Consider the following 13,320-nt stretch of genomic DNA (forward strand, 5'->3'; position numbering starts at 1 on the left):
CGGGTTCAAAGATAGGGAATAGGCACAGACTGACAAAAATGGAAAAAAAAGCACACTTCCCAAATGTGGCCTTTTAGCCCCCAAACCAACAGACAAACCCATGAATGGGTGTTATCACTGTACTCAAGAGATTGCTGAACACATATCGGGTGTTGTTTGATGGTTACTTATACCAGGAGTGGCAAATTGATACCTGAAGTATTATGTGTGTGGGGAAAAAACACACAAAAAATAGCACCACAAATGTTGGCAAAAGCTGGTGATAAAATTAGTCCATGGAAAGGGTTAAAACATTTGAAATACCCTGGGGTGTCTAGTTTGCAAAAATGGTTTGATGGGTAAATTGAATTAGCCGGCTTCAAAGATACCCGAAATAGCACATGGGGCAGAATGACCAGACTACTTGTACTTATTGCCCAATAACTTACAGGGAAAAGAAAAAAAAACATTGGGTATTTCAAAATTCAGGACACATAGTAGAATCGATTAAGCAGGTTTTTAATAGCCTTTTTAGATGAGAAAAATTTTACTTTTTAATTTTTCATCATTTTATTATTTTTTTATAGGAAATTAGATGATATGATCAAAAAATAGTATCTGAAAAAAAGCCTTCTTGTCCTCAAAAAAAAAATATATATAACTTGTGTGGGAGAGGAGAAAATTACAGCTAAACACAGCTAAAACAGCCTTGGCTACAAAAGGGTACAAAAAATGTAAAAAAACACCATGGTCCTTAAGGGGTTAAATTAAGTGTTTGATAAAAATAAAAAAGGTTGGTTTCTGCCTAATGCAATGTGAAACCCACATTATATTTTATACTAAACAAATATTCCAGGTTTAGTATTCAAAAAGCTAACACTTACAGGTAAAAAAAAAAATATTATATTTAAAAATAAAATCCCGAACTAAAAATAAAAGTTTGATGCAAGGTGATAAGTAAATACTGCAAATTATTAGGAGAGAGTTTGTGACGTTTTAGCTGGGTGTCTCTAAAAAGAATCAGGTTGTCAGCCTGTTTTGACCCTGCTGTAAATTGTTGCCATATCCTTTATAAGAGAGTATATTGAACTAGAAGACCATTTATTAACCTTTTCTTTGCTTCAAGATTTAATTGATGATAGTTTGACATATCTGCCATACTATGTAAAATGTACACTCTGGTGCTGCATTTAGGGGACAGTAATGTCCATTTTTTCAGACAGTAAGAGGGAGAAAGCTTAGAAAAATAGGTTGACTGCTTAAAACTTGAGTTGGAGTCTTAAACATGTATTTGTTAAAAAGAGGGTTGGCAGGAGCCTTTGCAGGAGAATTAAGGTTTCAACTCTTTGACCATATGCTACCAAGGAACAGTGCCAGTCAGGGGAAGGCTGAATGCCTAAGGCCGGGGGGCAAGTCTAGTCAAGTGGCCCATTGCACCACTGAATCAGCCCAATACCCATGCCCATCACTGCTTTGTCATTGACCCCTACCCCTTTTGTGTTTTTGCCCCCTTGTGTATTGCCCCCAGCCAGCACTATGTGTATTTATGCCCGTAGCATGCACTTCGCTTTAGTATTCATTTACCGTATTGGCTCGAACATAGGCCGCACCCTTAAAGTTTGGTGCTATTTTAAATAAAAAAATATCTTTAAAGAAAGAATACACATTAGTGGAATGGTAAAACGGTATTTTGTCTAATGAATAAACAGGAATACATGTATTTTAACCCCTTAATGACCTTTGCTGGTCAAAAAATTAAAATAATAAAAATAAAAATTAAATAAGCTTAGAAAGTGATCAACGATCACTTTCTTCGCTTAAATGGCGTTACTGTAATGCCTCGATGTCGAGGCATTCAGCAAGGCCGAGATCGGCATCGGGGGCCATGTCTGGCCCCTCCCCAGGCTTTCAACAGCCCCCATACATTGTAAATGTTTTAAAAGCGTTTAGGAGGCTATCAACGATCGCCTCCTAAACTTAAATGGTGTCGCTGGAATGCCTCGATCAGGAGGCATCCAGCGACACCAAACACTTACCTCTGGATGGGCTGTGACCGCTCCGGAGAGCGGTCACAGCCTCAGCTGCCGGTGTTCTTCGCCATCAGCAAGATGGCGGCCGCCCTGTAAAAAAACCAATTACGTTTTAAAAGTTCACTAGATGGTCTCCAGACCCTCTAGAGAACTCTGGCTCCACTTGCAGGTTGAATACAGGTACTGCATTCAACCATGCAAGTCAATGGAGCCCAGCTTTCTAATCACAATGTGATTAGTAAAATATACAAAAAATAAAAAAAAAAATAAAAAAAATGGAAAAAAAAAAACGTGCTAACATTTAAAAATAATTATGCAGTGATGTCACTATATGAACCGTCCAGTACCAGCAAAATGTGTAAAAAAAAATATAAAAAAAAGTATTAAAAAAATAAAATAATTAAGTTTATTATTTTGAGCAAGTGCTAAAATTTCTCAAAAATCTCAACAAAGAGTTAAAATAAAAGCACTTCAAATACCCAAGGGGTGTCTAATATAAAAAAAAAATGGCTGATGGGGTAAATTGGAGTGGCCGAGCTCAAAGATAGGGCATAGGTACAGACTTTCCAAAATGGAGAAAAAAGCGCACTTCCCAAATGTGGCATTTTAAATCTCAAACAACCCGACAAACCCATGCATGTCGGGTATCACTGCACTCAGGAGATGTTCCTGAACACACATTGCGGTGTTGTTTTACAGTGACATATACCAGAACCTGTATATCTATAACTAAAGTACAATTTGTGTGAAAAATTGTAGTTGTATAATTGGTGCATGGAAAGTGTTAAAATATTTTGGAATACCCTGGGGTGTCTAGTTTTCAAAAAATTATGGTTTGAATGGGTTAAATTGAGTTAACCGGCTTCAAAGATGTTCCAAAGAGGAGATGGAGGCAGACTGACCAGATTTGTTAAAAAAGATTTGGAAATCATAAAACGCTGCTTGTACTTATTGCCCTATAACTTACAAAAAACAGCAAAAAAACATAAAAACATTGGGTATTTCTAAACTCAGGACAAGTAGTAGAATCTATTTAGCTAGTTTGTTTACTTGCTTTTTTAGGTGAGTAAAAGATTTTTCAAATAAAAGTCATAAAATGTGTTTTTTTTGAATTTTTCACCATGTTTTTTTTATTTTTTTTTATAGTAAATAAGATGATACGATCAAAATAATGGTATATGAAGAAAGCCCATCTTGTCCTGAAAAAAACAATATATAACTTATGTGGGTACACTAAATGGGTGAGGATAAAATTACAGCTGAACACAAGCACCACAAAAGTGTCAAAACAGCCTCGGTCCCACAGGGTACAAAACGAAAAATAAGCCCGTCCTTAAGGGGTTAACATTTTTGGGATCTATCAGTTTGTCAGCATATGTTATATACAGACAGAAAACCAATAGCCATTTTAAGGTCCCCCCCTTAATTCATAATGCACGTTACTTACAGATATGCCCCTCTGCCCCCTGATATGCCCCTCTGCTCCCTGATATGCCACTCTGCCCCCAGATATGCCACTCTGCCCCCAGATATGCCACTCTGCCCCCCACATATGCCTCTCTGACACCTGAGATATGGTTGAGCACCGGCGTGACATAACCTTCCGGTGCTCCACCATAGGCGGAAGTTCTGGCAGTGGAGGTCATCGCGCAGACGTCCGCGGCTGCCGGAGAGAAGGATCCAGGTCACCTGCAGCACTGCGGGGGATCTGGATCCTAACCCTGGTGCAGGTAAATGAATACGGAAAAAAAACACCCGCCCCGCGCCTATACGGTATGTAATGGCCCCAGCTGCCCCCTTGTGTATTGATGCCGCCAGCCCTGATAAAATGCTGCCCTGCAGTATGGGGGATGTATATCTGACTAGTTGGTTCCTTCCACGAGTCTATACATCCCCCATACTGTCACCCCATACTGTCACCCTATACACCCTTGTGTATTGTCCCCAGCTAGCCCCACATTGTATATTTATTACACCACCCAGCCCCCCTTTAGTACTGATGTATGTGATGCTCCCAGCCAGCACCCCCATTGTGTACAGGTGTTTGCAGATTGCAGATAGCTGTTTGCTGTATCCTTAGTCTTCTTTTTTGGATGCTATCTACAGACACAAGACTGTCACAAGCACTGGTGGATGACAGCAGACTGCCAATGGGCAGACCTAAACAAGGTCAGACTAGCTGAGGTCATACACAATCCAGTCCAAGCATGGAATACAGTGATAAGGCAGATAACCAGATAACTATGTTGATTATGGCTCCCCTTTGCGGGATGCGTGTAGGCGGGCCAATTGCTGTCTTTCTGACGTCCACGGGCGGTAACGATGACATCGTGAGCGTTCCGCTGACTTCAGTGGGCGGTCCCACTGATGTTGGTTGTGGGGCTAGCCCTACATGCAGGAAAAAGTTGCTGCAGGAGGGGAAGTGGGTGGGGAGTGGCGCGTGCCGTGAAGACGCTCCCATGACCCAGAGTTTTTCCTTGCTATCCTAGAGAAGCAACACTTCACCTGGGGTCTCTAAATGAAACTCAGAGACTTCCTGTGTATTATTATGGATCCAAACCTGGTGCTAAACCAGAAGACAAAACATAAACAGAGTCCAGAACCAGGAACACAAAAGCACCAGGAACCAAATCTGAGGCAAGGAAAACAGTGTTCAAGCAAGGGAAGCTGACACCAACCATGGTATATAAAGACCCTTAATTACAAGATGATCCACAGATATGTCAGAAACAGGTAGGAATGTCATGTTTATGGGGAGGCAGAGTTTTACGTGACCCCAAAAACCATCTGGTGTCGACAAGGATAGGTGCATGGGAGCTTATTTGGTAGTTCAAATCGTGTAGTTGGGTGACCCCTTCTCATTATATCTCCTCTTTTGTTTATCTCATCTTTTTCATTTCTCTTTATCTCTTCTCCTATTTCATTTTATCTCTCCTTTTTCTCATGATCTCCTTTACATCTTTTTATCTTTCTCCTTTTTCATTATCCATCCTACTTTTCATTATCTCTCCCCTTTCTCTCCATCTCTCATTATCTCTCCTCTCGTCTTTATGTGGGGAGAAAGGGGAGGGATAAAGAGAAAGAAGAAAGCTTTTCTTCTTTCTCTTTATCTCTCCCATTGCCCCCCACATCTCCTCTTTTATATCCTCTTATTATTATTTTCATCTACTATTTTTATTATCTTAAACTTCTCTATTTCTGTAACTCACATATGCCCCACATCTGGTCCATATCATTATATTTCTCCTATCTATCTTGTTTTTGTTATTATTATTATCTTTATCTATTATCTTTACCTCCTCTAATCCCATAACTCACATATGCACTAGTACGCATTTTTACACACACTGTTCACATTTGATCCCACGTCCACCGACATCGAGTCGGACTGGCCCTTTGTGAACAATTTGGGACCAGCCTGGGAGGCAATTGAGGCACCCCCCGCCGGTGAGTGACACCCCAGACACCCCCCCCCCTTACATATGACACTGGTGCAGGCCCATAGCCTGAAATGGTGACTCATATATGAAGGCTTTAGCCCCAGTAGCCCCCTAGTGACCCCACTGATAATCCCAAAATCACATAAAATAGAGACATGTAGGCTTAAATTGTTTATTGCCACTTAACCTTGTTATTAAAGGTTGAACCTTATTTAGATGCTAAATGCAGAGAAGCCTTCCAGCTGAAAGGAAAAAATTAATTAATTTACACATGCATATATAGCCATACGGCTATCCTGAAGATCCTTAAGATGAGACAGTTTTGAAGCAGGAAAATTGGGCAGACAAGCTAGGGCAAGTGGTTCTTATCTGCAATAAAATTCTATTCTTTTGTTTAAGCAAATAAACATTGTGTGACTCATGCCTTTTTACTGAGAAATAAGAAATTGTTCCCTTAGAAGTGGCTCTCCCACTGCCAGGTCTAAAGTGCACACGTGGTTGAGATTGCACATGCACCTACAGATTTTAGGGCCCACTAAACCCTGCCAGGGGTGGATACAAGCAGCTAAGTAGAGTGTTTTACATAGTACTGATACAGTTACATTTAAGGAACAGGAAAGTCAAGAGATACCTTTCCTTCAAAATCATTCTTGCTTCTCTGTATATATAGAGATATGGTCCCTTTTTAAAAGAGGTAAATCAGCAAGATTACGTTTTGCCTAAGATTAACCTTTTGGTTTGCCAACCAGTGGCTGTACCTGAGAAAACTATTCAATCGAACAAAGTAAGGCATTAGTACTTGGATGGCGTACAAGGAAGTACAGTGTCCAGGGGACTTCCCAACGCAGACATTCCTGGTAATAGTGTAATATATTATTCAGTTTTCATTGCCCTTTTTAGGCTGCAGGCCCGAACTATCCCTGTTCATTAATTCTCCAGATTTGACCATAAAGTGCTGGTGGTTATCGAGACCTGGACCTACTTTTGCTGTAGGACCAATCTTATTAAGAAGTGAACAAGAATAAACTTATATTTTATATACCAAGGCTGATCCTTTGATCTTGAAATGCTACAATACAATTACATCTCTCATACCTACTAACAGTTACCTATAATACACATTTAGAGAATAGAAAAGCAATGGATGGGCAAGGAGTCAAACATAAAACGGGGTTCTGATAAATATTTGTGACCAGAGCATACACACAGAAGTAAGACAGACTGATTAAATTACATTAAAATTGAGACCTTGCTACGTATAATCTGCAATATTTTTGGGTTCTTGGACTATGAGCTAAAAGCCTGATTAACATTAAAGAAATATTATCGCTTAACAGCAATTTATATTAAATAATTACAGCGTGTTAATAAGCCTGCCATAAAATTATCCTGGAATGGAGATGAAATATTCTGTGGATACAATGTTTATTGATTTCGCTAATATACTTTTTACACACTAAAAATATAAACTAAAAGAGTGCAGTTTCTCTTTACTAAGACTGAAACAATAGTATATTAAGTTAGTGGGGAAAGAGCGTAAAGAGATTTGCGTTGTCTTCTTTAGCAGGACAACTTTTGATGTGGAATCACATAACATTTCCCAATGGTCCCAATGACAGTATATATTTTTTGTGTTTAGGTTACTCAACCCCAAAATTTGGCCAGGGGCAGGGTTGGAGGCAGGGGCAGGATGGGGCCTTACCAGAAATTTATTTTGTGTATGCAGTTTTTGGTCACGTTCAGTATTCCTTAAAGCAGAGATGGTTTAATGGCAATGATCACATTATGTTTAAGGTTCATCAAAGTATCACTTAGTCTGTATTCATTTTTAATGAACGGCAGGGTAAATGTGGCTCTACTATCAACAGGCTAAATCACACCCTAAAAAAAGCATATAAATTCATACTTTTTAAAGCCACCTATGTGAAGCATAAAAAATTGGACATGTATTGCTTATATTCCATATATATACTCTATGATATACTGTACATTGTCTTGGCTTCATGACTTCATTAGCTACCTCTAGAAATATTGATAATCCAACATGCCACCTTTGGCAGCCATAAGTGTAGGAGTCTTGTGTCTCATCTCAGGAAATAATGTTCTTAACACTCTTACTGGTGCTTCCTTTCTTGCTTTTGTAAATAATGTAAGAAGTATAATGAGAGTAAGGGCCAGGTGTAGATTCGTGAGAGGGCCCTGAATTAATGACTACTTTGACAAAGACACAGTAGCGTGCTATGTTTTGTCATGGAAATATTCTTGTTACCACTCAAGTAAGGACCTGTTGTCCCATATTGTGACTTTTCCGACACAAGGAACACAGTTTTCTATCTGTATTACCCGTACCTTAATGACTATATCTTTTTATTACTGCAGGCTTAATTATTGGGAAAAAGGAAGAAGAACTGGACTCTGTTTTCTGTTTTTGCTGTGAAACTAAACATTGACCACAATGTTTTTCTTTGTGTTCATTTCCTTGTTAATTCTTCAGAACTCTGGTAAGTCTGCCAAAGTAACCAAATGAAAGAAAAGGACACAGCCAAGAAATGTTATCTATGTACTCAACCAGTCTCTAATTACACAAAATGATTTCCGTTAATATTGACATGGGTAAACCTGGGATAAATTATGTTAACCAACAATTTCCGCAGTTCTAGAACAGTTTTAAAATGTAGTGGCACTCCTTGGCAAATTTGGGACTCTAATCTACCCCTTCAATGCCATATATGCTACCATGCAAGGAGACCTAGGGATTACAGTATTAGGGTTAATTCAATAAATATTTGAAATAAATGCTGTCTACATTTACAAGAAAAATAAAACTAGGCGAAAATGCTTAGGTTGGATTAAAGTGTTGATCTCTAATTATGTAACAATTAACAAGAGTCTATTAAACTAATGGAATATGTTTTGGAGTTTAATTATAAATGAATACAAATATATGTCTGATGTGTCTGGATTTCCTATGTTTATTTTTTATCCAGAGTCTCAGCAACTAGTTGGGCCAAAAGAGGTGACAGGATTAGTGGACGGATCAGTGACTATCAAATGCTTCTATTCTACTTTGACAAAAGCCAATAAGTATGAACGAAAGTTCTTTTGTCGGGAAGGAGGACGTCATAGAAGCTGTGACACCATTGTATCCACCAACAATTACGTGGCAGAAGACTTCAAAGGCCGTGCAACAATAATTGACAATAACAATGAGGGTTCAATCACGGTGGAGATTTCTGGGCTGCAACTAAGCAATATAGGCACCTATCGATGTGGCATTGGCAGCGTTACAAACGGCCTTACTGCAGTGATCAGCTTGGCTGTAACTCAAGGCATGTCTTGAAGAAATTACAGTTATAACAGATAGACAGGTTTTATTATAAGCACTAGATTTGCATACACATAACTGCAGTAGAGTTAAGTTAAAAAATAAAACATGTGTGGAGAACGCAAGGTGACGTAGGTCTCACCAACCCCCCTCCCAATAAAGAAATGTGTACATTTAAAAACAGTAAATTATTTTTTTAAATGTGATAGAGGTCCTCTAGCCAACTATGTTAACAAGGAAAGGCTGATGGTCATTCCCCTTCTTTCGCCACTCTGGGTGGAGGCAAATAAACCAAATGTGGGGTATAGAGCCCAACAACGCCTCCTCTCAACTCATTACCTATGGGATGGGAAGGTTAAAATATGATAATTAAAACTACAGAAGACCCAAAGTTCATTGCATGCCACATGGGATTGGGTGATAAACCCTACCCCATCCGAATACGCAGAAAAGTCACATGAATGCTTTTCAGAGGCAATAACATTACATAGAAAAAATACTACCTACCCCCATTGTTAATGCCCCAGTTAGGGGTTTTAGAGTAGCTGAGGGTTTTTTTTATTAACAAATTGCGATTTATCTTGCATGCCCTAGCATTAAACTTGAATTTTAAGTTGTATATCAGTGAATATATGTTTTTATGAGCATTAGTATGCAAGAACCTGCAAGCTAACCCCTTTAAAGATGGATTTTCAATTCTTAATAACATTCTGCAATGTATTACTGTATTGCACCACTGCTCGTGATGGCACATATTACATAACCATAATTAGATTTTTTTTTTAAATGCTTTTGTGCTAGGGCAGAGATTCATTTCTAAAGATATTTTCTTTTCATGCAGATTCAACCATTCCAGCAGGGGCACAACTTGTTTATGGTCAGTTGAGGAGCACAGTGACATTTTTGTGTGACATCGGTGACCAATATGCATCCCTTAGGAAGTACCTGTGTAAGATTGGCAAAAGTGGCTGTACAAACATTGTTGATAGTACAGGGAACATGGCAGCCGAATACCAAGGAAGAATCATGTTGAGCAGTGGAAAGGAGGCAGGGAGTTTCACTGTAAAACTTATTCAGTTAAGAAAGGAAGACTCTGGACTCTATTCATGCGGATTTGGAAACTATGGAGGAGGTGGAGACTCCACTGTTTTTGATCTGAGGATTAACGAAGGTGAGAATCTACAGGAAGTCTATACAAGTATTTACTTTTATGAAATGTATTAAAATATATGCGCATAAAAATTACCAGATTTTACTATTTCATGACGTAAAGTCATGATTTTATTAATGACACGGAGGCAAGTATTATGCTTTACTCTTTCTTTAATTCCCAACAGCAGCAAAGAGATATAAACAAAAAAACCACATAGCATCAGCCAATAAGCAGATAGCGCCTCCAATATCATCACGCCCAGTCCCATAATCCTCCTCTTTCTTGCTGGAACCGAAGATCCCGAAGACGAAAAACACGAACAACTCCTCAACAACCGCAAAACAGGAACAGAAGAAAACTCCATACCGATGCTTCAGGCTGGAAAATGGAAAAACATACGGTAAAACAGGCCCGAAACACAATCCAGGTCTAAAAAGAATGAAACAAATGCAGAAATGTAAAATACTAATAATAACACACTGCAATAAAGGAAACAATACACATCATTAGAAAGAAATCACCACCGTCAAACAATAGACTTACCTCATGAGAGATACCACATAAACACCTGGAAAAACACGAGGGAATGGGAGGGAGGGAATAATACTCGCCTCCGTGTCATTAATAAAATCATGACTTTACGTCATGAAATAGTAAAATCTGGTCATTTTATTAAGACACGGAGGCTTCGTATTATGCTAGTTCAAAGCTGATGAACTACACGTAAAGCAAAATGTTGAACGGGCCGAAAATAAAAATTACGGAATGTAGATTCAGATGACCAGTCAGCCGCCTTCATAATATCCTCCAAACGACACCCTAAAGAGGAAGCTTTAGAAGCCAAAGCACCTCAGACAGAATGAGGTGCGAAAACGGAGACATCTACACCAGCCTGAGCCAGTAACCACTTGACCCAGCGAGCGAGAGAGACAGTAGAAACAGGAAGATGAGGTGAACGAAACGATAGGAACAAAGGAGCAACATCGACACCCCTAAGAGAAGCGGTACGATCCTCATAAGCATGGAGACACCTCACAGGACAAAGCCGGGGACGATCAGGAAAAGCCGGATAAAAAACTGACGAAATAGAAGTCTTGGTACGGCGAGAAATATCAAACCGTACACCCTCCGGCACGAAGGAACGAGCAGTGATATCCAATGCCCTAACATCGGAAACCCGCTTGCACGAGATCAAACAAAATAAAGTAACCAATTTAGCCGACAACTGCTGCAAAGATAAATCCTCATCAGGACCCCACTGATCCAAGAAATCCAAGACCAGAGTAACATCCCAGAAGGACGTATAGCGTGAAGCAGGAGGACGAGAAAAACGAATACCCTTAAGAAGACGACAAACAAATGGGTGACGCCCAATGGGAACACCCTCAAAAGGAACATGGCCAGCCGAAATAGCCGACCTAAACACATTCACTGTACGATACGCTTTCCCTTCTTCAAAGAGCATAGTGAGGAATCCAAGGATATCATTCAAAGGAGCAGATACGGGATCCACGTGTCTTCCCACGCACCACTTAGACCAGGAACCCCATGCCGAACAATAAGCTCTTCTGGTACCAGGCGCCCATGCATTCGCCATAAGGCGGAGAGTTGATTGCGGAACACCAGGGAAAGACCACGGTCCCAGGAAAGTAGCCAAACCATCAGACGAAGAGAACCGGAGCACACCAAGCCGTGCAGATTCCCCTCCGGGTCCGTCAGAATGTCCGGACGGTCCGGGAGCAACCGAGGCGCGTCTATGGACATCTCCAGCAATTGAGGGAACCACGGTTGAGACTGCCAAAACGGGGTGATCAACACCAGAGTGTCCCCTCGGGTCCGGAGATGAAGAAGGGTCCTGGCAATCATGTTGAAAGGCGGAAATGCATAATGCCTGCCCTGAGACCAGTCTTGAAGGAACGCATCCGTAGCCAGGGCGTCCGGATCCGGTCTCCAACTGATGAACCAAGGAAGTTGGGCGTTGAGACGGGATGCAAAAAGATCGGTATGTAAGGGACCCCAAATGTCGTTGATCCGATAGAACAGATCCGGATGAAGACGCCAATCGCTCGCATCCCGAAGATACCTGGAATTCCAATCCGCCGTGGCATTGGAGAGACCGGGAATATATTCTGCTACCACAGAGATGTTGTTGCGAAGGCAAAAGGGCCAAAAATCCCGTGCCAGAATCGCCAAAGCCCTCGATTTGGTACCTCCCAGATGGTTGATGTAACGAACCGCAGAGATGTTGTCCATCTTGAGGAGGATGGAACAAGAAGCCTGAGCGGGAGACAGGCTGCGTACCGCGAATGAACCCGCCAACAATTCCAGGCAGTTGATGTGGAGGAAGGACTCGTCTGGAGACCATCGACCACCTGTAGAGACGTTCCCGCAACGCGCGCCCCAACCGCGTAAGCTTGCGTCTGACTCTATGACCAGGTCTGGTACCGGTCCGCATATCGCTCTCCCATTCCACGCGTCCATATGAAGAAGCCACCACATCAATTCCTCCTTGGCCTCCGCATCCAGCGCTATCTTGGTTTCGTAAGAGAAGCCCTGTTTCAGATGAGCCGCCTTCACACGCTGCAGCGCTCGGTAATGCAACGGTCCTGGGAAGATGGCTTGAATGGACGAGGAAAGAAGCCCTAACATGCGAGCCAGGAGCCGCAGGGAAATCAATGGAAGACGCAGTATTCGTCGAATCTCCTTCCTGATAGCTACCACCTTCGCACGAGGAAGCTGCAGCGTCTGCAGGACTGCATCCACACGAAAACCCAGGAATTCGATGGATTGAGCGGGAGTCAGGATGGGTTTTTCCCAATTGATCAGGAAACCCAGATTCTGCAGTAAGGATACCGTCCAACCGAGATGAATCTTGAGGAGTGCCTCCGAATGGGACATGATCAAAATATCGTCGAGGTATATGATAAGCCGAACACCTCGACTGCGCACTGGTTTCAGAACTTTGGTAAAACACCACGGGGCGGATGAGAGGCCGAACGGGAGGCACGTGAACCTCCACTTTTTCCCGAGCCATGTGAACTGAAGAAAATCCCTGTCTTCGACGGCTATGGGGATCGAAAAGTATGCGTCCTTTAGGTCCAACTTGACCATCCAATCTGACGGGAGCAACAGATCCCGAAGACAATGGATACCTTCCATCTTGAAGTGACGATACACTAGGAAGGAATTCAAAGGCCGTAGATTGATCACAGGACGTACTCCACCTCCTTTCTTGGAAACAAGAAAAAGGTTGCTGACGAATCCTGGGGTATCCCAGGGAACCTCCTGAATGGCCCCTTTGTCCACCATTTCTGCAACCTCTGCAGAGATCATCTCTCGATCCTTTGCCGGAAACACAAACGGCCTCGCAGGAGCCACCTGGAAAGGAATGGT

General features: G+C 41.4%; 1 protein-coding gene across 1 annotated transcript in view; it reads left to right on the forward strand.

The window, feature by feature from the left end:
• The first annotated feature begins 7,904 nt into the window (after positions 1-7,904).
• Positions 7,905-13,320, forward strand: part of LOC149287940 (polymeric immunoglobulin receptor-like) — an 82,245-nt gene continuing 76,829 nt past the window's right edge. Inside the window, exons 1-3 of the mRNA XM_089492289.1 lie at positions 7,905-7,950; positions 8,437-8,778; positions 9,616-9,945. Coding sequence (XP_089348415.1) covers positions 7,905-7,950; positions 8,437-8,778; positions 9,616-9,945 — 718 coding nt within the window. The remainder of the gene's footprint in view (positions 7,951-8,436; positions 8,779-9,615; positions 9,946-13,320) is intronic.

This window comes from Sceloporus occidentalis, unplaced genomic scaffold, assembly GCF_023333645.1.
Source record: "Sceloporus occidentalis isolate IW3139 unplaced genomic scaffold, rSceOcc1.0.p SCAF_55, whole genome shotgun sequence".
Classification (NCBI taxonomy): domain Eukaryota; kingdom Metazoa; phylum Chordata; class Lepidosauria; order Squamata; family Phrynosomatidae; genus Sceloporus; species Sceloporus occidentalis.